Below are 27,930 nucleotides of genomic sequence, written 5' to 3' on the forward strand. Positions count from 1 at the left end.
TTTAGCCCACTACAGAGCTAGAGTACTAGCGGACGCTCATAGACCTCTTTCATTCGGCCCAATCGCAAAATCTCAAAAAAAAAACACAAATTCATTTATTTCAAGTAGGCTCAGTATACAAGCACTTTTGATAAGTCAGTTAAGTATTTGTAAAGATTCTACCACTGGTTCGGAGGGCAGATTCTGCTGAGAAGAAACCGGCAAGAAACTCAACAGTTGCTCTTTTAAAAAAAAAAAAAAACATACAATAATATTATAATTACAATTTATGACAACATTACAATTTCTTATAGTTTTACTTCCTGTGTGAAGGTGGAAGCTGATCCAACGGCCTCCAAGCAACTTTGTCATTAAGGAACTCATCGATGGTGTAGTCGACTAAGCAAATGTTTTCTGAGTGGAAACCTACTAACTATAAACTACCTCCCTGCCAAATTTCAGCTGTGTAAATCAAGCAGTTTTCGAGATTTCATGATGCTACGTGATTTCGTGACCTATCGCATTTATATATTAAGATTGACATACCAATACAGGTTGGTATAATTAAGGTCATCATTATTCATCATTGGCAAACCATTTTCAGCTCACTAATTATTTTTTAGAAATGGATAGCTTTGTAATGTAGTTTGAGGTTTTATATTGTGTATATTACGAAATATATCGAAGGGTTCGAATCCGGTCCGGGGCATGCACCTCCAACTTTTCAGTTGTGTGCATTAAAAAAAATTAAATATCACGTGTCTCAAACGGTGAAGGACAACATCGTCAGGAAACCAGAGAATTTTCTTAATTCTCTGCGTGTGTGAAGTCTGCCAATCCGCATTGGGCCTGCGTGGTGGACTATTGGCCTAACCCTTCTCATTCTGAGAGGAGACTCGAGCTCAGCAGTGAGCCGAAATGGGTTGACAACGTAGATTACGAAATGAGAGTCGAAAAATATCGTTACAGAATAGCGATACAGAGCTTGGTTACGCAGTCTTGTTCCGGTCTACCCAAAACGCTGTACAAATGATCCAAACAGATCGGTTTAATGGATTTCTCGTGTCCGAGGTATGCGTAGGTATGGAGAAAAATTTATTAACATCGGTAATCTTTACTTCTATACAAATATTATAAAGCTTAATTGTTTGTTTGATTGATTGAACGCGCTAATGTCAGGAATTACTGGTCCGATTTGAAAAAGTCTTTCAGTATCAGATAGCTCATTTATCGAGGAAGACTAAAGGCTATATATTATTACGCTAAGACTAATAAGTGCGGAGCACCAATGAAGAATGTTTTGAAATCGGGGGACTGTATCCTATTTGAAGCTTACGCTGCGTGCGGTGTGTAAACGGTAAAAGTTTCGCAAAAATCATGTATGACAGAATTGTTCCCCTTTAAAAGTTTTAAAAAAAAGTCTGTGACAGTTTCCGCGGGATTTGTGAAAAACTGAAATCCACGCGGATGATGTCGCGGGCGTCCGCTAGTAAATAATATGTACGAGTAATAAAAATAACTCTGAAGATGTAAACCGTGCCATAACGCATGTGTCGCATTGTTTCACTGCAAATAATATACTTTTTTAAATGCAAAGAAAACTAAATTTATTGAGTTTTCATTACCAATTGTTATAAAATTAGATAAAAAAATGTTTAAATGGTTCGGCCGTGGCTAGTTACCATCCTGATGGCTTTTACTTTTTTATAGGGAAATCCTTTAGAGATTTATGTTTAGGGGAGAGTTCGACTTATGAGAGACCTTTCGACTAAAATGATTAGTTAATTTGGAGCGAAGTATCACAATATATACAAACTGAACTTTTTAAATTGCAATGAAATTATACAACTATTTAACTTACAAAAATATAAAAGAAGTAACTTCGTTATTCAGAAACTGATTTTATTATGGAACTTGTTTTAAATTACTGTTGTTTTTTTTTTATATTAAATAATTTTTCCGTTTTAACTTCAGTAAACTACCCGTATTAAACTCATTCAAAGCGTTACAATTTGCAACGTAATTTTTAACATCAGGTTCGTAAACAAGCGCTTAATTAAGTTGCAAAAAATACCACAGTCAAATAGAAAATTCAAAAACTACGCAACTCTCAACAATCATCAGATTTTTTCCATAAAAAAGTTTGAAACGGACAGGAAAAATCTGAACTCGCCCTCTCGAAAATGAGTGTTTTTACGAACAAATATTTTTGTTTCCACCAAATTTGAATTGCATTCTAAAAATCATTCCTGTTACATTCCATTATTATTTTTCGGGGAAAGGTTTTCAGTTAGATTATATTAAATTTTCATAAATTCTTTTCAGGATATGAATATTTTTTATCACTTTTAAACAATACCTACGTCGTCATAATAAACCCATATTCGGCTCACGTTCGCAGCTCGAGTCTCCTCTCATAATGAAAGGGTTTAGGCCAATAGTCCACCACGCTGGCCCAATGCGGATTGGTAGTCTTCACACTCAGAGAATTAAGTATGGTATCTCTGGTATGCAGGTTTCCTCACGATGTTTTCCTTTACCGTTAGAGACACGTGATATTTAATTTCTTACCCCAGACCGGATTCGAACTCACACCCTCCGAAATCGGAGGCAGAGGTCATATCCACTGGGCTATCACGGCATACCTACGTAATGTTTGATTTTAAAAGTGATAAAAAATATTCATATTTTGAAAAAAAAATTATGAAAATTGAAATATCATAAAATACCATATTAGGTACGTACCTCCTATGGTTTTTACACTACTTTATTTTATTTTTGACTTTTAGAGGTTAAGTCAAAAGTAAAGTATGACTGCTTGCATCTACATATTATTTAGATAACTTCTAAACTACCAAACACATTTTGATAACTATTAATATCTATTTATCAGTGGCGAAGGATGGAATTTAGATATAGGTAAGCCCAAAGAAAAAGAAATTCATAAAACGTGATACTCCGGTTTCTCATATATTTAGATACAGTACAACAATTAACATGTATGAATTTTAAAGGTAACCCGGCGGGAATCGACTTGCATGTACTCTTCACCGCTACTATTTATTTATATCGTAACATCCACCAAAGTAGGGTTTATGTTATATATTTATTTATTTTTCATTTGAAACCATCCTTGCTGGCTTTATCCCGCTATGTCCCGCAATACCCGCATGCTTTCTTATCGTCCAATGAAAACTGTGCAATAAATTTGATTTTCACGACAACTTTCAAATAAACATTCCAAACGTTCTAAATTTAAACGGAAACGGCACATTTATTTCAAACAAATTTCAAACAATGTCTATCTACATCCGCAGTTGGTACAAGTTGGACACTCGACGCCTACTTTCAAGTGTTCGCAAACTTCTTGACGTGGCCTTATCATTTCGACTGGGAGCACTGGTGCACAGCGTCCGATTCAAAACCGGTAATAAAAAAAAGAAAGAAAATAAGAAAAGTATTTTTTTTTTAAATAAATTCGTTAAGAGATATAGAATACAATAGAAGTAACACATGAGAGTAAATTTCAAAAATTATTGATTTTGTTGATATTACAGACTTCCAAATAATATACGTAATATTTGAAACAAATGTTTCCCTTTTTTGTTCTTATCCTTAACCTATAATATTAGTTAGGATAATACAGTAACATTATAGTTACTGTATTATGATGACTAATTATAATATTAATTATATATAAATTATTATAATATTAATGCGAATGTGAGTTTGTTTACTTTTGTTTTCACGCTTGGACCATTAAAACAGATTTTGAAAATTTTTGACGAATGAAAAGTATTATTAGTTACATTCTATTATTGCATTATATTCATTTCTATTTATTTAATCGTCGTATTCCAACAGGAATAGAAACTATGGGTTATCTTAGTCATTAAGCTTGATAAGAGTTAGCAGATACATACGTAGTGTAGGACCACAATGAAACAGATTACTATGGAAATAAAGAGCAACAGCTAAGGCATTATTAATAGTTCTTCTTACTTACCTTTATGACTGGCCTTACCTTAGTACATGATGTAATTAATATATGCACGGCACGTTAAATTATGTAATATTTATTTCAAGAATGTCTATCTTTTCAAGGCGACAGGGTGAAACTTGAAAAAAATAGCTAAATTTTTTTCAATCGAACTTTTTGATCGGCAGTAGTGCACAAGCGTACTGAGGCTTGAGTACTGTTTCGCAGGAAACAGTAATTGCCTGCGAAGTGATTTATTTGAAGCAGCGCCGATAGTGCCAACTTGACGGGCTCACTTTGAAGTGAGTGTAAATTACATTTTAATGTGAAAATCTTGAATGTTTCACTCCTGCTCAGGTGCGTTTTACTGCTGATTCGGGGATGAAACTTTTGTTCATTTATTTGAGGGTACACAAGAAATTTATTCACATTTTTATCAGTTTTTAGAAACCTTTCGTTTACGAGTAGGTTTATAAAATTTTCATTCCTATCTATTGGCTGGGAAGATATTAATTATTCTAATGGTTTTTGGCTAATAAAGTTAAATAGATACAAAAATATTTTTAATTCAACTGGCAAATCTGTTGATAAATCTAGATAAAATCTACTGACTACAAATAGTCATGAATTATTTTACAGACAACTCTCTTACTCTCTCTTTTACTCTGCTTGGTTCGTCAATTACTATAGAAACACAAAATTCTGGTTGCGTCTTCGCCGGCAAAGACGAGATTCCCGATATATGATGTTACCCATGACCTCGGACTGATACACTTAGGCTAAAACACCCTTCCAGAATGGCCCTCTAAGCCGAGGACCAAGTCTCAGAAGAGACGATCTTAGAGATACGTTCCACCCACATCTTCTGCTTCTGCCTTCGGGTCTCACCAGGCGATACTTCTGCGCTCGCCCAAACCCCCCCCTGACGCCGCTGAGGTCCCATTAGGCTGCCTACGACACTAATTAAACACTATCAGAAAAGTAAATGATGTAATGTGTTATATGCATTAAAAACAAAAAAATGATGTTGCCATTATTTTATGTATAAATGCAAAAATTGCTACCTACAGAATTTCGGAAAACGAAGTTTTGTTGTGGTTTTTCCAACAAAAACGAAAAAATATTTTAAACTCTATTCACTCAACATTTACAAAATGTTAGTTGTGCCCTTTTTAATTAGGATGGCAGAGCAGGTAATCTATATTAATATTATAAAGCTGAAGTAAGTAAGCTCAGGAACTACTAGTAATTCAATATAAGTAACTACAAAGACACTTTCACAGAATTGATATGTAAATGTCGTGCCGTCTGAGTACTGAATAGGTATGATAAAAATATTATTTTCGCTGAGAAAACAGCTTTATGCCAACACTTTGTTTACATAGCATTAAGCTACACATTATAAAGGAAAATAAATAATATTTTACGTAGTGAAAAATGTGGCCTTCCGCGATTTTAATGTTTTGTGATTCCACACATTGTTGTTGGTTTATTTTTTCGCGGTTGATGCTGTAACTAGCGTGTGTAAACTAAAAATGCAATTTTTATTTAATTTTTTCTTTTATGAACGGGAATTTTTGCATTTTGTTGGATTGGTTAATGATATATTCTTCTCTATCTCTCTTTATAGTGGCAGAGTGTCAGACATGTATTTTTTTATTTATTTATTTTAATTATCTAAGAATATATAGTTTACAATAAAAGGAAGAATTACACGGACAACCACAAAAATAACGGAGATTTGACGCTTTCCTGATCTGCTACTAAACTTAAAAAATAACTTAATCTATAATATTTTGTTTATGGTTACAACTTACAACAACTAAGACCATTCAATTAGCAAGTACCTCTAATATCTACTAATACCTTATTGTCAAATTGATATATAATCTTGACTTGACAATTGTTGTTTAAAATGTTTCAATTTTCTTTTAATACTCGTACTCTCGTTTACCGATTGTATTAAATTTATATCCTCCCCAAAATTTATATGAAACAAAACAACGTCTACCGGGTCAGCTAGAAGATAATATAATGAAAGAACTCCCGCTGGTTTATCTACGAGTTATCTACCTACCATGTTCCGGCTATTAATTCCACGTGTTCAACAAATTATTATCTCCCGCGGCGAAAAGATACATTAAGAAAAATCTTTTATGCTCTTTTATAAAGAAGAATATTTAGAAATGTTAATTAATCTCTAAATAATGCGATTCCAAATAATAGTAATAATTGATATTTTACCGGCCAAGCGCAGTCTTTCAGTTTAAAGACTAATTTTACGGGCATATTTGGCGTAACGACACCTCTGGCATAGGCATATATAGCGGGGGAGCCTGGTGGGCCGTGCCCACCCTAGAAGAGTCCAGTGCCCACGCTAGAATTCTGGGCTACTGATTTAAAATTCTATGATAGACGCCAAAATATACAAAGAAAAAGCAATATAATCAGTAGACCAGTTTTAGAGGCCAGCGTCCACAAACATTGTAAACGAAATTTTTATATTGAGTGTCGTATCTCCTCAGCGGAATGTCAGGAGCCGCGTCAACCCTAGGAAATACTAGATACGCCAATGACCTCAGGTTGAAGAAGTTGCAAGCTTGTAGGATAGAGATCCTAAATGATAAGGATCAGCCTGGCTTTCCAGCGGAAATGCAGCCTGTTTTCTTGCCACCAATTCATGTGGGGTTGATTTGTATTCTAATTAGGTTGAGTTGGCTTAAGTTTCATATTTTATTATTTCTCAATAAAAAAATCGCGGATAGAGCCTTTTAAAATTATATTATTTATATGTTTTTTTAATAACGATTTAATATTAATACAAGGTTAACTCATAATTTTAATTTTGAAATGATACACAAATTGTTTCTAAGCTAAATAAATAAATAGACTTTTAGTATAAAATATGTGAATGCTAACTTTAAAGCAAATTAATGCTTTTAAGAAACTCTTATTACATACTACTAATAATAATACTAGCGATCGCCCGCAATTTTGTCCGTGTGGAATTCAGTTTTCCACAAATCCCCCGGGTACCATGGATTTTTCCGGGATGAAAAGAAGCCTTTGTGTTAATTTCAGCCAAATCTTTTCAGTAGTAGCGGCGTTAATGAGTAACAAACATCCACACAAACTTTCGCGTTTATAATATAAGTCGTCGTCATCAACCCATATTCATCTCACTGCTGAGCTCGAGTCTCCTCACATAATGAGAGGGGTTAGGCCTTAGTCCACCACGCTGGCCTAATGCGGATTGGCAGACTTTACACTCGCAGAGAATTAAGAAAATTCTCTGGTATGCAGGTTTCCTCACGATGTTTTCCTTCAACGTTTGAGACACGTGATATTTAATTTCTTAAAATGCACACAACTGAAAAGTTGGAGGTGTATGCCGCGGACCGGATTCGAACCCACACCCTCCGGAATCGGAGGCAGAGGTCATATCCACTGGGCTTGCAGTAATATTAGTAGGAAGTAGGATATGATATACACATATGTATACATAGTAGTATATAGGTAAACAGTATCCACAGGCGTTCCCAAGTAAGTCGGGATAAATCTCAACAAACAAAAAACGTTATCCAAACAGCAGGAGATATCCACTAAGCAGTTCTTTATTGTTAGGGAGCATTTTTCAACCAACCCCCGCTGGGCCACGGTTAAGTGGTTTTTCAGGTTACCATTGAGAGTGACTTATGTGCCCGCATGTTAACCGATATGGCATTAAAGCTATGGGGGTTTGGAAATACGGGAGTGCTGGTGAAACTTGAAATAACTTAGAGAAAAATAAACAAACAATACTTTGAAAAGTTTCCTGTCACAAATTTATGAAAAGTGATTTATTTATATAGTAGCTGCCGCCGCACAGTTTCACCCGCGTGGTTCCCGTTCCCGTAGGAATATGGGGATAATATATAGCCTAAAGCCTTCCTCAATAAATGGGCTGTCTAACAATGAAAGAATTTTCCAAATCGGACCAGTAGTTCCTGAGATTAGCGCGTTCAATCAAACAAACAAACAAACTCTTCAGCTTTATAATACTAGTATAGACTAGCTGACCCGGCAAATGGTCTAACATCTACTTTTCTTATGTACCAACAAATATACATACTAGTAGCCGTAAAGGATAAACAAACATACACATTTACACACAAAATTTCGCCTTTATCGTAATACTAGCGGGCACTCGCGACTTCGTCCGCGTGGAAATCAATGTAAACTTCAAGCCCTATTTCACCACTTTAGAGTTTGAATTTTAAAAATTTTTAAATCCTTATGTCCTATTTTTGTATTTTTTATGTATAAATTTTAAGACTGTAACTCTTAAAATGAACGACTTTCCATACAAACTTTCACCCCTATTTCACCCCCTTCTTATTTTATTTTCGCAATAAAAAGTATCCTTTAAACTTTTCCGTATTATGTTCTTAAACCGTGCCAAGTTTCATTTGAATTCATTCAGTAGTTTCAGCGTGACGGCCGAATTACAAAAAAAAAACACGGACAGACAGACAGACAAAAAGTCGAAAAAAAAATATTTTTAGCTTCAGTATCGATTACATAATGCCCCTCATATAGATTCTGGTAATATTAGTGTGATTGTGATGTGATATTAAAAAGCCTCTTTCCTTACTTAGATGATAAAGATTTGATTCTTATAGCTTTAGAGCTTAGAACTCTCACCGCTAAACCAATGTTGGGAATCATTTTAGGTTTTCATATTGTCACAATTATTTATTTACTAGCGGACCCGGTCTAGCTTCGCTTTGACTTTTGTGCACTTCTTTCCTATCCCTACCCTACCCCTATTCTACCCTACCCCTACCTTACACCTACCCTACCCCTACACTACCCCTACCTTACATCTACCTTACACCTACTCTACCCCTGAAATAATTTTTCATTGTTTTTAAGATGTATTCTGCTGTTCGGGGCGGAGACAAATCCAACGAAGCATAAACCATGAAAATCGGTCCAGCAGATCTCGAGTTGTAAGTGTTGTAACAAACCCGTCTTTCTTTTATATATATATATATATATATATATATATATATAGATTGTGAATGCTATTCCCAATTGTTGTTTGCGTTATATTAGCATTAGGCATCGGCGTTTCAATGGCTCGTCATTAGCCTAACGTGTTATGCAAAGCGATCGCTTTAGTGGGTACAATCGTATTAGCGCGGGATGAAATAATACCAGAACAATGCGCGTTAATTGTGTTGTCTGCGTTTAGCGTTTAGTGCTCAAAACTCGCATTTCAAACGCCATGCCAGAGACAAGAGAAGACTAGACAGGGCAGAAAGCCTAACCTTTTTCTTTTTTGTTTTTTTTGTATTTTGAACCTCAAAAGGAAAATACGGAACACTTTTAAGATCACTTCGTTGTTATCTGGTGTGCTAAAGTGTTTTTCAGATAGCATGGGTACGGTGACAGTCGCGTGTATGACGTTCATAATATTCAAGAGTGAAACGAACTGTCACCCGCACCATCCTAAATGCAACGAACTGTACTTTTGAATTTTGAGGGTTAATACTTGGTGGTGATACTCAACAACATGCACCCAATAATCCACCATACCAGGACTAAAGTCACCCAATTCAGATTGGCAGACTTCGCACACGTAGGTTATTAAGAAAATTCTCAGTTAAGCAGGTTTGTTGACGATGATTTTCCTTCACCATTTGAAACGCGTGATATTTAATTCCAATGCCCACAATTGTAAAGTTGAAGGTGCATACCCTGGACCGGATTCGGACCTACATAAATCAAAAGCAGAGGTTATAAACACTGGGATAAATAAAAAATATATATTTCATTCTATTAAATTTTTTATTTAGAGGCAAATTTGCACTCTGTTTAGCTCAGAGCAAGGTGCGACTGCAATTACTCAGGAAAGAGGAACGACATTAAGGGCTATTCATCTCACGTACCGTTTTATCTGCTTGACAAATTGTTGCAGCGCGCCGCAATAACTCAGGTATTTTAATGAAGTACCCCGAATTAGGGGGTAGATAGCGGGAGCAAGTGGCGCCTTCGGTCCGTGAAATCCTCGTGTCGAATTCTTTACTCTCCGTCTTTATCTTTAACTAGCTGACGCCGCGCGGTTTTACACGCGTGGTTCTCGTTTCCGTAGGAATACGGAGATAATTAGCCTTCTTCGATAAATGGGCTATCTAACACTGAAAGAATTTTTCAAATCGGACCAGTAGTTCTTGAGATTAGCGCATTCAGTCAAACAAATTCTTTAGTTTTATAAAATTATAGTATAGATATATAAATTCGAAAGGTCAATCAAGAAATCTCAAAAACCGCTTGATATACAAAGATGAAATTTGGCAGGGAGGTAGTTTATAGATAGTAGGTAGAGGCCCGCGAAGAACGGATTTTGCTAGAGGGCCAGATTAAGGCTTGACATAAAAAATTAAGGACTTTCACAGTCCTTATTTTTTTATGTTATAAACTAAAAGGGAATGCCCATCCCTGGCCCAGACCTACCCTAATTACCCGGCAGTTTACTTCTAAAAAAATCTTGATAATTTTACTGATACAATTAATTATTAAAAAAACATTATCAAAAAAAGTTTGCTACGTTTCTTGATATTTTAAATTCATCTTTAATTTTTCCACAATTTTTTTTTAGTCTTTACAATCTAGCCCTTGACCACCTACCTGATGGTAAGAATTGATGCAATCTAAGATGGAAGAGGGCTAACTTGCTAGGAGTAGGATAAAAATCTATACCCTTTTCAGTTTCTACACGACATCATAACGGAACGCTAAATCGCTTGGCGGTACGTCTTTGCCCGCAGGGTGGTCTAGCCACAGCTGAAGCCTCCCTCCAGCCAGACCTGGACCAATTAAAAAAACCACAATCGGCCCAGCCGGGGATCGAACCAAGGACCTCCGTTTTGTAAATCCACCGCGCACACCACTTCCCCACGGAGGTCGTTAAATGAGTCTGTCAATGATACATATTAAAAGTCTTTCGTAAACAGACGTGTAATTGATTGAATGAAATACCTACGTTCTTTTTCCTCTGAGAGTCGTTTGAAAAATAGTTCGGAGGTTTATAATCCCCGGAAAGTTTTATTGGATGATCAATATCCATCAGATTGTTTTATTTCAAGGTAGTGAACTCAAGAAATAGCAAAATGTACTGAGCCCAGGCTTTTCCGGAACGATAAAGTTTGAATGGGATTGTATTGGCTACCTACCAAGTTGAGAACTAAATCTGATAAGTTCGCCGTTACTTTGCGAACAGTTCTATGATAGCCGAGGTATTAATATTCTTTATGGCTTTTTTCAACCGATTTCAAAAAAAGGAGCAGGTACTCAATTCGACGCGTAAGTTTTTGTTTTCTTTTTTTAATGTTTGTAACCTCATAACTTCGTCATTTCTTAAATGATTTTTAATTTTTTTACATTTATTTTTCATGAAAAGGTTTACTAATTTTGTATTAAAATGAAAATAACGAAATTTCCCGTACTGTGGCGCTATCATTTATTAGAGGACACACTAAAAACAGAAAAATAAAATCTTTTTAACAAAAAAATTCAACCGACTTCAAAATCACAAAATAAACTAAAAGCGAAAAATAACATCGTATGTGCTACCTTCTGATCACTTTGAAGGCGGTGCCAACACAGTGATGCTATAACTTAAGCCGATGAAATCATAAAGTTTTAGGATGTAAAGACAGTTCTTTCAGTAACGGCTATAATTATTACGTCGATACGAGGCAAAGTTCATATCCAGTGGTCGAACGAGTCGAGAGTAGAGTGGATCAACTTATGCCTACCAATAATTACCATTACAGAGCACAAATTATCATATAGAAGAAGGAAAATGGAGTTTAACATCTAAACGTCAAGATATTTGCGCGAGACCACAGCACAATATCTTGTTACTGTATTGGCACTCAAACAGTTTCAAGTCTACTTGTGTAAGTAATCACTCCGGCCTGAGCAAGCTTCTACACAAACAGTCGCGCTTCTAACGCAAACACTCTGTCCGTTTATCCTCACCAACTGTTATTTATACAGTGCACCTTCAATGTATTGCATAGTTATTATGTTATGCAGTTTACGTAAAATGTACTTACTTACTTACGTAAGTTACATTAGGAGATTGTGTGCGGGGACGAACACTCTTCTATCCGATATTTTAATGTATTATAAATTGAATGAACTGGGCCTTTCCTAAGCTCCATGTATACTTGACCTACTACGTATCAATGATAACTTGCTAAGGATGCGTTACCTACGCAAATTTTTGTTTTCGTGATTTCTCAAAATCTACCGGTCGGAGTCGTATCAAAATGCATTATGAAATCTAACAATGGTGAAGCTGGAAAGCTTTTGAGTTTTTGAGAACTTCGAGACTGGATGAAAACTTTATTTTTGAAAAATTGTGTTAATCAATATTTTACCTACTTAGTACTTTAAGCAATTAGGGGAGAAGGTAAATAAAATCTTAATTTCAGTGTCTTTCATTTTCTAATAACGACCCAATTAAATTTAATAATTCCAGCTAGGTTATCAATCCATATTCAGCTCACTGCTGCCTGAGAGTCTTCTCTCAAAATGAGAGGGGTTAGGCCAATAGTCCACCACACTGGCCCAATGCGGATTGGCAGACTTAACACACGTACAGAATGGCGAAAATTCTCAGGTACGCAGGTTTCCTCACGATGAGACACGTGATATTTAATTTCTTGCACATAACTGAAAAGTGCATCCCCCGGACCGGTTTCGAACCTACACCCTCCGGAATCGGAGGCAGAGGTCATATCCAATGGGCTATCAAGTCCAGCTGATCAGTTTAAATTCAAGCAGAAAGGATTAGCTCAAAAGCATACTGTGAATGCATAGAAAGTGCATTTAAACTCTCCCCACCAAAAAATATCTTAAATAAAACATCATTTGCAGTCTCCGGCCAAATTGCGTACATAATTACGCCGTTAATCTGAGGTATAACCGTTAATGAAACTGAAAACGAGTTTAACTTTTAAATGCCGTCATGAATGCAAGCTGTTTCTCAATTTGTGTAATTTGGCACAATTTTTGCGAGTGGATTACGGGTCCGCGCTTCGGCGTGCGATTAACGGGACTTTATATTATAATAATAAAAAGTTAGTGGACTCCAATGCGGCTGTTTGTGCTACAGATGAAACTAGAGTAAACGCCGGTGCATATCTGGCTGTTGCCTGTCCTTAACAACTCATATACGGTCAGCACGAGTCTCCTCTCAGAATGATAGGGGTTAGGCTGATATACCACGCTGGCCCAATGAGGTTTGGCAGACTTTCATCAACAGCCTGTATCCGTCCACTGCTGGACATAGGCCTTTCAGAGAGCGCGCCACCAAACACTATCCTCCGCCTTCTCACTACCTTCTTGATGTCGTCGGACCATCTAGCTGGAGGGCGTCCTACACTGCGCTTGCTAGTACGGTCTCCACTCTAGAACACAATATCATGCTTCTGCTGACATCTATTCTACGACAAATATGGCCCACCCACTGCCACTTCAGTTTGCTAATCCTTTGGGCTTCATCAATTATTTTCGTTCTCCTACGGATTTCCTAGTTCCGGATTTTATCCTTCAGAGAGACTCCTAACAGACTTTATACGTAAAGAATTTTCAACTATTCAGGTGTCCTCACGATGCTTTTCCTTCACAGTTTGAAAGTTAGAGATTAGATTTGAACCTATGCCCTCCGAATTGAAGGCAAAGGTCACGCCTTTTTACCTGTTATATAGATATAGAGAAAAAACTTGTATCCTAATTTACTCGTACATATCACAATGGAATCAATTTAAAATAAACTAATATTTTGTTTATAATAGGTTTTGTTTGAATAAAAAGATTTGAAAGATCTTACAACCTACTTCAAACTTCTCAGTAAAATTTATCTGAAATAATTAATTAATTAATTAATTAATGACCATACCTAATGAAGTTGCATTCTTGCCACCTTTTCCTTGGGGGAACGAATAAAGCTAGCTTTTTATGCTTACAGAATGAACTAAGTGATTCAGTACAGAAATGCAGTCCGCATTCTTGGTACCATTCCATGCGGAAACGACTTGCATACTAACGCTTTGTAAATGAACTAGTTTAAGATTCAGCTCTTAGCTAAGGTACTCGTATATTGAAATTAATGCATTAACTTCGAAGTGTGCTGTAATTACTGCATAATTGGTAGTCTTGTGTTAGAAATATCTTTATTTCTAACACAAGATTTCTACTTGAAAAGCAGATTGAATTCCAACATCATGTGGCGGAGTTTTCTTTCTTATAGGTAAATAACTGTATAAGAATTGCGTAAATTTGTAAATACATTTGTATATATGATATAATTTTATTTTTAATATTTTTTCTTCTCACGTTGTTATTTTTTAGTATGGTATTTTATTGTTTTTCCCTTTTTATTTTAGTTAATTGTAATGTATTATTTTAAGTTTAAGTTATTATTATTGTTTATTTTAGTTAATAAGGTTGTTGTGCGCTGTGTTTGTGGCGGCATCTGGTCAACGGTTCCAACTGAAAACAAGCGCTGCATGCTCTTTTTATTTAAAGAGTATGTAGCATTATGCTGAGTTGGATCCGTTTACTGGGTTGTGCCACACATCGCAGGATATTGTTCAAGAACATATTGTGTTGTGTGGCATAATTCACTAATAAAGCTTTTTTCTTTCTTTTCTTTCTTTCTATTTACAATAATATTAGATAAACAAAAATTAAACTAATACAATTGCTAAAAGCTGGCTGGGCAGCGTTCGGGAAACTCCACGACATCTTTTCGTCCGAAACTCTTCAGTGCTTGAAGACGAAAGTCTTCGATCAGTGCGTGTTGCCAGTGATGACCTACGGATTCGAGAATTGGTCGCTGACTATAGGCCTTATTAGAAGGCTCAAAGTCACTCAGCGGGCGATGGATGGATGGATGGATGGATGGATGGATGGACTCAGGAATTAGGAGATCCGCAGATGAACCAAAGCAGTGACTTTGGTTCATCTGCGGATCTCCTCATTCCTGATTCGATCACGCAGAGAAACTCCAAGCATAGCTCGCTCCATCGCCCGCTGAGTGGTGACTTTGAGCCTTCTAAAATAGCTCAGCTAATTGCGAAGCTGAAGTGGCAATGGACAGGCCACATAGTTCGAAGTGTCGATAGACGTTGGGGTCCCAAGGTGCTGGAATGGCGACACTGCACCGGGTAGCGCAATGTTAGTCGACCCCCCACTAGGTGAACCGAGGATATCAAGCGGGTTGCAGGGAGCCGCTGGATGCTGGCGGCTTGAAATCGTTATGCTTGGAGGTCCATGCAAGAGGCCTATGTCCAGCAGTGGACGTCTATCGGCTGATAAGGAATTGCTAAAAACTACAATTATTTTTCTAATAAACATAAAAAGCGAAATATAACATAATATTACTATGTTCTACCTACGGATCAGATTGAAGTTGGTGCTATTCTCTATTCGGTTTTTGGTTAGGGTTTTGAAGTCAGGCTTCGGGCGTTCAGTAATAAGTACACAACCAGGTCGAAGGGGAAATGTCCAGAATGTGACCATCAACTTTTTGGGGAACCTTAGTCAAGGCTGCAACACTTTTATTACAGAGGGAGAGATTTCCCAATAAGCAGTCAATTGGCAAAAGTGAAGCAATCATTGCACTAAAACATTGCAAACGGTTACAACTACGACCACTATCAAAAGTGCACGATTAAAAGATATATTGATGTTTGAAAACATGTCTAATATTCATTATAGCTTTGCGAAGCGTCGCATTTGAGTATCGAGCCAATATTTACATCGGCAAAACGGTTATATTGAGCCAGCACTTAAAATTGTAATTTCCCGTTTTTAATCAATTTCCAATGCCCCAGTTCAGTTTGTCATTTGCGCATCCAAATACAACGGCGTTGTTGTCATAGCATTATATTACGTGTCCCATTTAACCGCTCAAACTGCCAACAGCGTACTCTGTTTATTGTGAGGATTATTGCTGTCGGTGGCAAACACGATGATTGGTTTAATTCACGAAATATTGTTTGGCATGATCGGCGGTTACAGCGACGCGAGCTTACCAAATATTATACGCACATTGAACTTACGTACATCGTATGTCAGTACTTTAACCATTCGCTGCCCGCGAGTATTTTATCGAAAAGCCCGTCTGCGTTGAAGAAGCCGACAGTCAGGGAATGCGGTTTTAATCTACCGTTGTAAGCCATTTAAAAAAAAAAATTTATTCCTCTATCGCGCGGAGCATGATACTGTGCTCACCTATTGCCCTTAGTTTACTTTATATTTTTTTTTACATGTCACGTAACGGATACGATGGGCGACCGGTCGTCCATTTAGGAGTCAAGTAGTACATTGTGATACAAGTAACCATTCCGTCAACCTGGGTACCAAGGGGCGAAAAACGAAAAAGAGGTCGTCAGAAAAGGAGATGTAGAGACGTCTTCTCACAAACTAGTGGCACGGCCTGGATGCGTACAGCCTGAAATAGGAAATTATGGAATGATTTGGGGGAGACCTACGCAACTTGTATTTAGTGTAATTATTTCTTTTTAATTAATGTTAGATTGTAAGTTAAAATTGAAAAACGGTACTAGAATAAAGGCTTTTTATTATATTTTTTTTTGTGATACAAGTGCGGTAATTTGAAAATAACAGCGAAGGCGTTATTGCTAGCCCGAGCCGTAGGCGAGGGTTAAAAGGAAATAGAGGCTGTAAAGTATCAAAGCGCACGTATATCATACAACGTTTTGTAACATGTTTTCGAGGAAACACTTGTACATACTTTCAGAAAATGAATTTGAATCTTTGTTTGTTTTCCATACGATGAAGATACAGGCACGCTTGTAATTATCTATATAGGTCGATTTTTTGGGCCAGAGGCTTAGAGAAACCTTTTTCCCCTGCCTTTGGGACTTCTGGCGGTGTTGAATTAATAAGTTCATCACTACTTAATATTTTCAAACAATACAACGAAAAGAAAAAGCGCGCAGATTATTTTTACTTTTCACAAACTTTTTTAGACAAAGGCACAAAATATAACTACAATTATTACTACTAAAGTTAATTAATATTATTTTTATGTTTTTGTTACAGATAAATGTTTGTATATTGTTCGCGCGCTAAATTCATATTCGCGAACTGATATACGGAGAGGACACAAGAGGGCGCTTGTAACTCCCGAAGAAAACGCCGAAGAGAATACAAGTCGACTTTCAAACGCGAACAAAGAAAAACGATCAATCTTACAACGTGTACAAAATCTAACACCTTAAGAATTAGTCAAAGTATTATATTTAATGTTACGAATTTGTAGAAAAGAAAATAAACCAGTTACAGCAAAAGTATAGTATTTTCTTATGTGCGAACGTACATATATGATAGCGTATATTATCTTTAGCATTATAAAGGTTACCACCGTTACTTACCATAGTTACATTAGCTAACTAAATGCAGCACCACAAAACTTGACATCTGATGGCTCTACATACCATTAATCACTGCACAATGTTCCTACAAACCAGTTATAACAAAACCGTCAACTAATTGAGAGACTTATAAATAAAATAGCCAACCCCAATGTAAGAGATAAACACACAAAGACTCTGTATTTGCTCAGTTGGAAAATAAGGCGAAACTACACTCAAACAAAGAGCCTCTATAAAGAGGAGGTTAATCAAATAATGGGGGAGATAATAAAACCGTGGCACAACTCGGCCGCAATCCGTTTAGCGCCTATAAACTAATTCTGACCCGACGAACTTGCGGTGAGGAACTTCTACTCCTTTATAACTTGTGCCTGTAGTTCTATTTCGGATAAATATCAAATAATACTTCGCACTAGCAATCAAAAGAATCGCTGCATATCGTCGTCATCAACCCATATTCGGCTCACTGCTGAGCTCGAGTCTCCTCTCAGAATGAGAGGGGTTAGGCCAATAGTCCGCCACGCTGGCTGCGGATTGGCAGACTTCACACACGCAGAGAATTAAGATAATTCTCTGGTATGCAGGTTTCCTCACGATGTTTTCCTTCACCGATTGAGACACGTGATATTTAATTTCTTAAAATGCACACAACTGAAAAGTTGGAGGTGCATGCCCCGGAGCGGATTCGAACCCACACCCTCCGGAATCGGAGGCAGAGGTCATATCCACTGGGCCATCGCTGCATATATTCTGCACCAATACACAGATTAATCAATAATATGCAGATGAAGGGGATGGAACACGACGGTGTTGTAGCCACTCCAAATACAAAATTCAAAAACTAATACATTCTCGATTCAGTACGACACGAAGCGTTGCATCAGAAGATAACTTTCAATATTATTCTAGAAAAATAGCGTCTTATGTTTTTAAATATTTTGAAAACTGTTCACAAAAACTAAAGAAATAAGATGGAGCATTTTTTTTATTATTTCTATTATTTTCCTTAATTGTTGTTAGTGTTAAATTTTGAAATACAAATTATGAAAACAAGTGTGTATATTCGGATGACAAAGAGACTCGTGGGTTTTTAATGGGTTTCACCGCCTTCACCTGCTGCTTGTAAAGACTCTGTATGATCTTTACTCTGTGTACTAATATTAAAAAACTGAAAAATAGATTTTTTTTTTTTTTTGGATTATTGTCTATATCTAAAGGTTGACTCACTATAATCTTTTTAATAGCCGTGATAGCCCAGTGGATATGACTTCTGCCATAGATTCGCTGGCGTAGGTTCGAATCTGGTCCAGGGCATGCACCTCCAACTTTTCAGTTATGTACATTTTCAGAAATTAAAATATATTACGTGTCTCAAACGGTGAAGGAAAAACATCCTGAGGATTTGTGTGAAGTTTGGCACCTTTAAACGCCTAAATTGATTTCAATAAGTGTGTATTTAATATTTTTTTTTTAATCAATGGTAGTGAAACGCAAAAAATAGTGTGTTTATTTAATAAATAACATTAAAATAACCTCCAAGTAGAAACAAAGTAATATCAAGTTTCGAAAATCTATAAAACAATTTGCATCGGCACCCTTGGGGACGCCTACAAACTCCGAGCAATTGTAGTAACGAACTTCGGAAATTTATTCATTGCCTCCTTCCCGGGGAGTGTGCAAGAGCTGGAGTATTGTGGTTTGGAGGTCGGAGTAACTATTGCTGCCAGGAGATCGTATTGTATTATAATATTTGCACTTTTGCCCTTGGATTAGTCTATTCGTAAGTAAACCTTTAGTTAGCCTATAATTTTCTGAATTTCAGTCTAACTAGACAAACTTTTATTTTGAATTTTCATTTAGAAATTACAGATTAAAGAATAATAGAGCGTACGGAACATGACGGTGTCGTAGGCGTTTTAAATACAAAATTCAAAACTAATACATTCTCGAGTCAGTACGACACGAAGCGTCGCATTAGTAATTGTCAATATTATTCAAGAATAATGATGTCTTATGTTATTTTAAAAACGGTTCACAAAATATACCTAAACTAAAGAAATAAAATGGAATATTTTTATTGATTATTATATTAATTTACGTAATTGTTGTCAGTGCTAAATTTTTTAAAAAATTATGAAAAAAGTTTGTTTAAGCGGATGTCAAGGAGACGCGTGATGTTTTTTTAGGGCTTCACCGGCTTCACCACGCTGCTTGTAAAGACTTATTCTGGATCATTCTTTATTGTGTTAGAAATGAATAAAAACAAAAGTCATGTATGATACCGAAGAATTATTAAAATTACTTAAATAGAAATTTAATCATCTAAAAAAAAAAAAATGAAAAATAAACAAAACCTTTAACAAACACATTTACGTATGTTGAGTTATTAGAGATTATCTGGTACAAAGCTAATTAGAATCACAATAAAACACACACACACACACACACACACACACACACACACAAACACACACAGATACCCACTCAAAACACAGACACGCACCCATACACACACACACAATTATCTTGCATGTTAGTTTTAATTTCTATTAATCCATATCCTTCATGATTGTTAAAATTATTTTTATTTTAAGTAGGAAGAGCGAGGATCCTGAGATACAGGTTTATCAAACTTAAATCAGGGTCCTCAGCACCATTGTACAAGGACTTATTTTAACAATAAATTTCATTTCATTTCATTTCATGTATAGCGCAGCTATCGAACGATATAGCTCCGTCACGAATGCCGAATCCAAGTAACTGTTCCATACTTGAGATTTAGGCTATTCTTCGGGCGTTATCATAGTCCTTTTATTTCTGAACCTCTCCAGTGTGACAATGAAAAATTAAATCCATTAAGCCATTCTTGAGCCTTATGTGACGTGACATGTAGCAGCGATAGTGATTGTATCATTATTTTGTGGCAGAGGAAACATCTTGAGCAGGTCCCAGGACTTATGACCTTGGGTGTAGGTTTAAGGGATCCCTTTAGATGCCCTTTTCCCTTCCCTGCCCGACATGTTCTCTCTGCCTACACTCAGCAATTTATGATATACAATAATTACAACAAAAAACACCATGAATAATTACAACACAAAGCGTTATTGCACAAAATCACTAACACGACTGGCAGCGTGACGGTGCATACGCTTTCTCACAAACAACTGACCCTGCCCTCTACAATAACATAAATAATGATAATACCAGCTGTAATCGAGGAACTTGTAAAACTTAGCCTTAAAAACTAATAGCTATACATTTTGGTATGTCGTCTATAAATATTAGTATACTAGCGGACGCCCGCGACTTCGTCCGCGTGAAAGTCGTTGTAAACTTTCAACTACCCCTATCCTACCCTACCCGTACCCTACCCTATCCCAACCCTACCACTACCCTACCCCTACCCTACCCCTACCCTACCCTACCCCTGCCCTACACCTACCCTACACTACCCCTACCTTACCCCTACCCTACCCTACCCCTACCCTACTCATTAAGGCTGCACTTCTTTATTTATTCCTCCCACCGCGAGTCGCGTCGAGCGCGGCAACCGTTACACAAAAATAATCCTTAAAGCATGAATTAGTATTCACGCGCGATGGCTTAGCGTATTTCATGTATAACTTTGGTGTTTCTTTACCGATTTTTATGATTCTTTTTTTATTGAATAGGTAATAATGTTAACTTTCTTATTAGGGATAAGTGATGAGTGTTATAAACATAAAAGTAGACAAATATAATTAGAAAGCTCCGAACTGCTAAGCTATCGGGATTTACACGTGTTATTGTGAGTCAACCATAAAAGATAGATATATATATGCTGTTGTGTTTTTATAGATAATTTTAAGGAGAACATTTCCGGCATACATTATTTCTATGTAGCTTTAACCATTAAGGCTGTACACGCGACGGAAGCTTAAAAAATTGAGTAACTTCTCCCGTTTTCTCAACATTTCTCTTCACTGCTCTGCTGCTATTAGTCGTAGCGTAATGAAAAGTATACTATAACCTGCCCAGGAGTATGTAAAATAATTGTACCAAGTTTCGTTAAAATCCGTCCAGTAGTTTTTGTTTCTATAAAGAACATACAGACAGACAGACAGACAGACAGACAGACAGACAGACAGACAAAAATTTTACTGATTGCATTTTTAACATCAGTATTGATCACTAATCACCCCCTGATAGTTATTTTGGAAATATATTTTATGTACAGAATTGACCTCTCTACAGATTTATTATAAGTATAGATTACTTAATCTAATCTAATATCATTGAAGCTAAACTATGAATAATGATGACATATTCACCAATCTATAGGTAGAACTTTCAGTGTATTGATAAAGTTGAGAAAAAGAAATAAATGGCCACCAAAAATAGAGCGAGCTTGATCCAGAACAAGTTTTATTCACAGATCAATCTCTTTCAGATTGTTTTATTTAAAGGTAGAGATTTGAGAAATGTCGAACTGTTACAGGATATACCGGAACAGAAAGTTCGAATGGGATTGTATTGGCTAGCAACCAAGTTAGAAACTAAATCTCATCACTTTGGTTCGAAAACTGTTCTATGATTCTCGATTAATAATAACAATATCTAAATTCATAATTAAAAATTCATTTATTTTGAGTACTTTGTCTTTTTTCGTCGATGTCAAAAAAAAAAAAAAAACATCGACATCGCTCAAGCAGTGGGGAGAAATTGGATTGACCAAGCCAAGGACAGGGAAAGGTGGACAAGGTTGGGGGAGGCCTACACCCAAAATGGGGTCCATATCCCAAATAATTTAGATCTAAATTTAAACACTAACATTAACTAACACTATATTATAAGTACATTTGTAAAAAAAATTAATCACTAACACAATGTAAAATGAAAAAACTGAGGATATTGGAATAAAAAGGCTTTATTATTATTATTATTATGTCTTTTTTTATTGTGATTATAGTACGAGTAACTTGATACCTATAAAAATCATGCCTATGTGGTATGGTGTCAAGAATACTCGCATGGTGGCAATAATCAGGGGCGTATCTACCGCCGTATCAGCTGTATCAATGATAATTGGCCCCCGGACTAAAGGGGGCCCTTACGAGTGAAAGCAAAAATGTTTACTTCCTACTACTTGTATCATGGCATTTTCATTGTTTATTTAATTATTTCTATAATCGAAACCAAAAAAAAGTATTACCTCTTGTGTAGTATGTTACAACATAAAACAAGAAGTAGGGGTAAATGAAAAATAAATAGATATTTTTGGAATTGCCGCTCGTCTAATACCCCCCCCCCCCACTCCCACAGATCACAGATAAAAGCATTAGCTTTTAGCGATGTCTGTTCTGTGGCCCCCCTCACAAATTTTGACACAGGGACCCCTTCACGCTACGCCACTGGCAAGAATACTAGATACGTAAAATAGACAAGCTGCTAAAGTACAGAGTGTGAGCATCAGAATAATGAAAACTTTAAAATTTTAATTAATGCAGACTTGTAGTTTTTCTCTTTTAGATAATTATTTTTTTCATTTTGTTGTACTGTACGTAGCGTGGAATTTTAATGAAAATATTCGATGATTATTGAAAATTTTAAAACATATCACCTATATAGCACTACTTTTATAAGAAAGCTACATCTTCACCAAATATCGTTGGGAATATTTTCTTCCCAATATTATCTAATGGGAACTCCGGATGAAGCCGCAAAGCATCTACTGGCATAAGTGAATGAATGAAATATATATATTTTTATTCTTTACAAGTTAGCCTTTGACTAGAATCTCACCTGATGGTAAGTGATGATGCAATCTAAGATAAAAGCGGTCTAACTTATTAACGTACCAGACCGTTAAATCGCTTGGCACGTTTTGCAGGTTGGTTGGTAATTAGCCACGGCCGAAGCCACTCACCCACCAGCCAGACTTAGACCAATCAAGAAAATCTCAACTTTATAGTAGGTACTTCATTGTACAAAAAAAATAAGATAAAAAGCAAGAAATTAACTTTCCAGACAACCAATGTGTAAAAGTTTGTGGTTACTAAAGTTTTATATTTCTTCCGATTACTCAAAAAAGCGGTAAAAGCATTTAATATAATAGTAGAAGAGCCGAACAGGGGATTTTTGCAGTTACATGGGCGCGGCAGGTAAACATAACATCACATACCTTGCACATTGTTCAGTACCTCCACCAAGTATGAGCCCTTAATATTGGTGGATTTGTATAAAAAAAACTAACTTCAGAAATACTCAACCTCTCAACTCAACTCAAACTCAGAATAAGATAAGGTAGGTGAGTCTGAGTTATTAGCTAAAAGGCGTGCATTTCGAAAATCTGACAATTTGCGCGTAACATAAAGGAATGGGAGGGTTCCAAAGTTACAAAATAAAACCCTTATATTTCTGTTATCGAGCCACGAGAGCGGCTAATTTTTTAATTATTTTGAATGAACTAGTCTCCTGAATAATCGCTGATGTTTTCTGATGATTTCTGTAAGCCAAGGTAATAAAAATTGTCTTTAAAGTCTGTAGTTTTTTTCCCCACCGCTGAAAGCAAATAAAGTATATAACCATTTATTCTTTCTATCTACCAAATGTAATCGATTCCAATGACGCTTTAGTAACTGCTAATTTAGCATCCCAGGCTCCCCTACTATAATTTATCTCACGTAAATGTTTTATCTACTTGAAAAACTGCAGCGGCGTGACTCAATAAATCAAGTTTATTAATGAAGCCCGCGCAAAAATGATCCGTGATATTGTTTTTGTAGTGTCTAACGTTTTTAAGGTGCCGATTTTTTACTTTTCTGAGAACGGCGTTTATAATTTTTGCCACCTTTATTAATCACTAGCGGACGCCCGCGACTTCGACCGCGTAAAAATCGATGTAAACTTTCAACCCCTATTTTACATCCTTCTTTTTATATTTTTGCAAGCTTAATAACGTATACTTAATAAACAGTCCACTAATCATTTTACTACCCTATCCCTACCCTACCCCTACCCTACCCGTACCCTACCCGTACCCTACCCCTACCCTACCCTACTCCTACCCCTACCCTAACCCTACCCTACCCCTACCCTACCCCTACCTTACCCCCACCCTGTGTGATATCAAGCGGGTAAGCCGTGATAGCCCAGTGGATATGACCTCTGCCTCCGATTTCGGAGGATGTGGGTTCGAATCCGGTCCGGGGCATGAACCTCCAACTTTTCAGTTGTGTGCGTTTTAAGAAAAATGAATATCACGTGTCTCAATCGGTGAAGGAAAAAATCGTGAGGAAACCTGCATACCAGAGAATTTCTTAATTCTCTGCGTGTGTGAAGTCTGCCAATCCGCATTGGGCCAGCGTGGTGGACTAATGGCCTAACCCCTCTCATTCTGAGATGAGACTCGAACTCAGCAGTGAGCCGTATATGGTTTGATAACGACGATCAAGCGGGTTGCAGGGAGCCGCTGGATGCTGGCGGCTCGAGACCGTTGTGCTTGGAAATCCATGTAAGAGGCCGATCAGCCGATAGACGTCCACTATCTACTGCTGGACATACCAGCAGTGGACGCCTATCGGCTGATAAGGTAAGGGAAGGTATATATTTTTAATTTTTTTTTTTAATTTTTATAGTGTTTTGTATTCTTATTCTTATTATTCTTATTCTTTCTTATTCTTATTCTTTCTTATATTCTTAATTATTATACGTTCTTATAACAAAAATAATTTGAAGATTACATAAATTATTACTAAAGATAAAAAAACAAGTCAATTCAAATCTTGAGCTTTAAATATTCTAAGTTTAAGTACTTTTTTGTGAAGATTACTTTTTAATAATTTATTTTTTTACAATCAATAACAACACACATCTCTGATATAGAATTTGGCTTCCATTTCACATTTATGTTTTGATAAGATGTTTATTTACATTATAAGATAAACAATTTATTAGTCATCGGTAAAAATAATTATCGTTTCATTACAATCTTATCTGTAAAATATAGTCTTATCTTAGATAGGTACTTCATTAAAGAGGATGTATTAGATCATTTTGTATTATTAAACAACAAAGAACCTTGAAAGTGTTGTGATAATCTGGGTGTAGAGTCTCAATCATTTTGTTAGATAGTGATAATAAAAAATAACTGCATAACAACAACTTGTTGTAGGCTTCTTCTTACATTTGGGTAAATTAACTTTACATTCATTAAATACAATTATCATTAAAAACTAAAAATAATTAATTATTAAAAACACTATTATGTCCACTGATCATACGTATTGGACACATCGCATCAAACGGATTCTAGTGTTCTTTGTATAGAAAGTCATAAAAGTGCGTCTAATGATCCGCAACGTACGGATCGATTGATTGAAATTAGGGATGATGACTGTTTTTCTAAATTGTATGTAAATTAAGAGTATGCTAATAGTAAAGCAATTTTGTAAAAATAACAGGGTATCTGCGATCATTACTTTCGGAGCTACAGGCATTTAAAGGGTCAGATTTGCGGCGCTGCCGCGGATCCCTGAAAAACGCCCCATACAAAATGGTACGAACTAATGACGTTGTAGGCACTTAATGATCGTTAGATTTGTATGGACGTTTAAACAAAATTACTAATATCTTTGTTATTTCTGCGTTTATGTTTATAGTTTATCTATTAAAAAATGTCACATTTAATGTAAGAAAGCTAAAACTGTATGAATTTTCATCTAATTACGATCAAAGATTTTTAATAGATTTTTAAATTTTATAATTTTATTTATTTTGCAATTATCCAGTTAATCTTTGCTTTTTATGTACAAATTAGTTAACATTGACCTTATTTACCCGAATTTATTATAAAAACAATATTTCAAACCTAGTCATCATCCCCATGCGTCCGATGCGTACAATGCGGATCAGTGGACGCCTGCCACAACACGACGTATCGCGTATTAAAACTCTTGTATCTAAATAAAAAACTGCCTACACACGTTCTCATTACGAACTCCACTCATTAATGATGTTCATCCCCGAACAAAGGTACGTTGATTGTAATTTCGGCGATAATCCCCGCCCCGGAAACGGAAACCGGTCAGATATTTCATGCGGTCGGGTTTAATATGGCCACAATCGAAAACAATGGGTCGGTTTTGTTTGGTACATTTATAACGTGGGAAGCATTTTTATGGGCCGTGAAGCTGGGTTGTATGAGAGATTGATCCTCGCCGATTACAACGCTCGGTTTTTTTTTTCTCTCTCTCTCTCTTTTTTTCATTGTTGTGTTGTGAGCGATGTATTACCCGAATGCGTGTTGGTTTATCCGTGGATTTTATATTGATGGTGAAAGAGTTTTATTGATGGGCCAGTGTCCAATAAAACAAAACACCTAATTAATAAATAATTCCTATGATTGATTGTGTGTGACAGGTTATTTAATGAAAAACAAAAACCGTCCAAGTGCGTGTCGGGCCATGCGTAGTGTAGGTTCCGGAGATTAAATGAGCACTTTAATGCACAAAAATACCGATAATAATACCACATACCATGGGTGAAAATCATCCCCACTTTACATGTAGTACCCTTAAAAAAAAATTTTCAATTTCAAGGAATTTTCAAGGAAAAACAGAACCAATTAAGGATAACTTGCTTGTATGTTTGTTATTTAATAAAAAAATCTTTGGAATTAAGAAATTCTATGATTTCATTTGTGTGACAATATTGAGTGAATTTTTATTAAAAGAACTAAAAACTTAGTTCTCTTTCAGGCTCGAACCCAGAACCCTGTGAACACAGTCTAACCATTGGAGCATCAAAGCAGACCAAACAGGCAACATATACCGGAAAAACGCACTGTATGTATATACGTAGGTACACGAGTATACTATACACGCTTAGAATAGGCGGTATTATTTTTAGTTCTAAAAGTAATATTAAGTATCGGGGATATTCACTTCTTGTTTATTGTTCCTGACAAGCTATCCTCTTTGTATCGAGTTCCGAGTTTCTATAAGGTTTCATATCAGCTTGTCAATTAAGTCCCACAACGTCGAGTGCTGTAACGAGTAGACGTTCTTGAATAGCTAACTTGCTTGGTAATGTTAATTAAACTTCTTCGTAAGGAAAATATATTTCTTGACTTAACTTTTCATTAAACGCGTCAGGTTTTGTCAGAAGATTTTATTTTTGATCATTAACACTGTAGTTATTTATTTATTATAGTATAGAATACTTTGAATAACGTTTTGGAAAAGCAGTTACACAAAAGAGAATTCCCATCCCTGCCCTGGTCTACCCTAACCACCCGGCAATTTACATAAGTACGTATATCTAAAAAACTTGATAATTCTACTTTAATAATGAAATCATTACTTTATAAAAAAAACAGTCTCTACAGTTTCTACATTTTTAATTCGTCTTTAATTTAAAAAATCGTTGACCATACAGTATAAGTTTTACGACATTTTTTGAAGGCTTAAGATTGGTAAAATAACTCAAAAAATAAATGTAAATTCGCCGTTTTAGTACACCGGCGAACTTCTT

At 36.1% G+C, this 27,930-nt stretch overlaps 1 protein-coding gene across 3 annotated transcripts in view; it reads left to right on the top strand.

Annotated features, from left to right (window-relative positions):
• The window catches only part of LOC112056541 (bifunctional methylenetetrahydrofolate dehydrogenase/cyclohydrolase, mitochondrial), a 54,750-nt gene extending 37,420 nt beyond the window's left edge, over positions 1-17,330 (top strand). The window contains exons 6-7 of one of the 3 annotated variants that reach the window (XM_052886421.1): positions 8,873-8,949; positions 17,087-17,248. In XM_052886421.1, coding sequence (XP_052742381.1) covers positions 8,873-8,949; positions 17,087-17,116 — 107 coding nt within the window. In that variant the 3' untranslated portion in view covers positions 17,117-17,248. Of the gene's footprint in view, positions 1-8,872; positions 8,950-17,086 lie in introns of all 3 variants that reach the window. The other 2 variants (XM_052886419.1, XM_052886420.1) reach the window with 2 other exon arrangements.
• Positions 17,331-27,930: the final 10,600 nt, after the last annotated feature.

This window comes from Bicyclus anynana, chromosome 17, assembly GCF_947172395.1.
Source record: "Bicyclus anynana chromosome 17, ilBicAnyn1.1, whole genome shotgun sequence".
NCBI classification, from domain to species: Eukaryota; Metazoa; Arthropoda; class Insecta; order Lepidoptera; family Nymphalidae; genus Bicyclus; species Bicyclus anynana.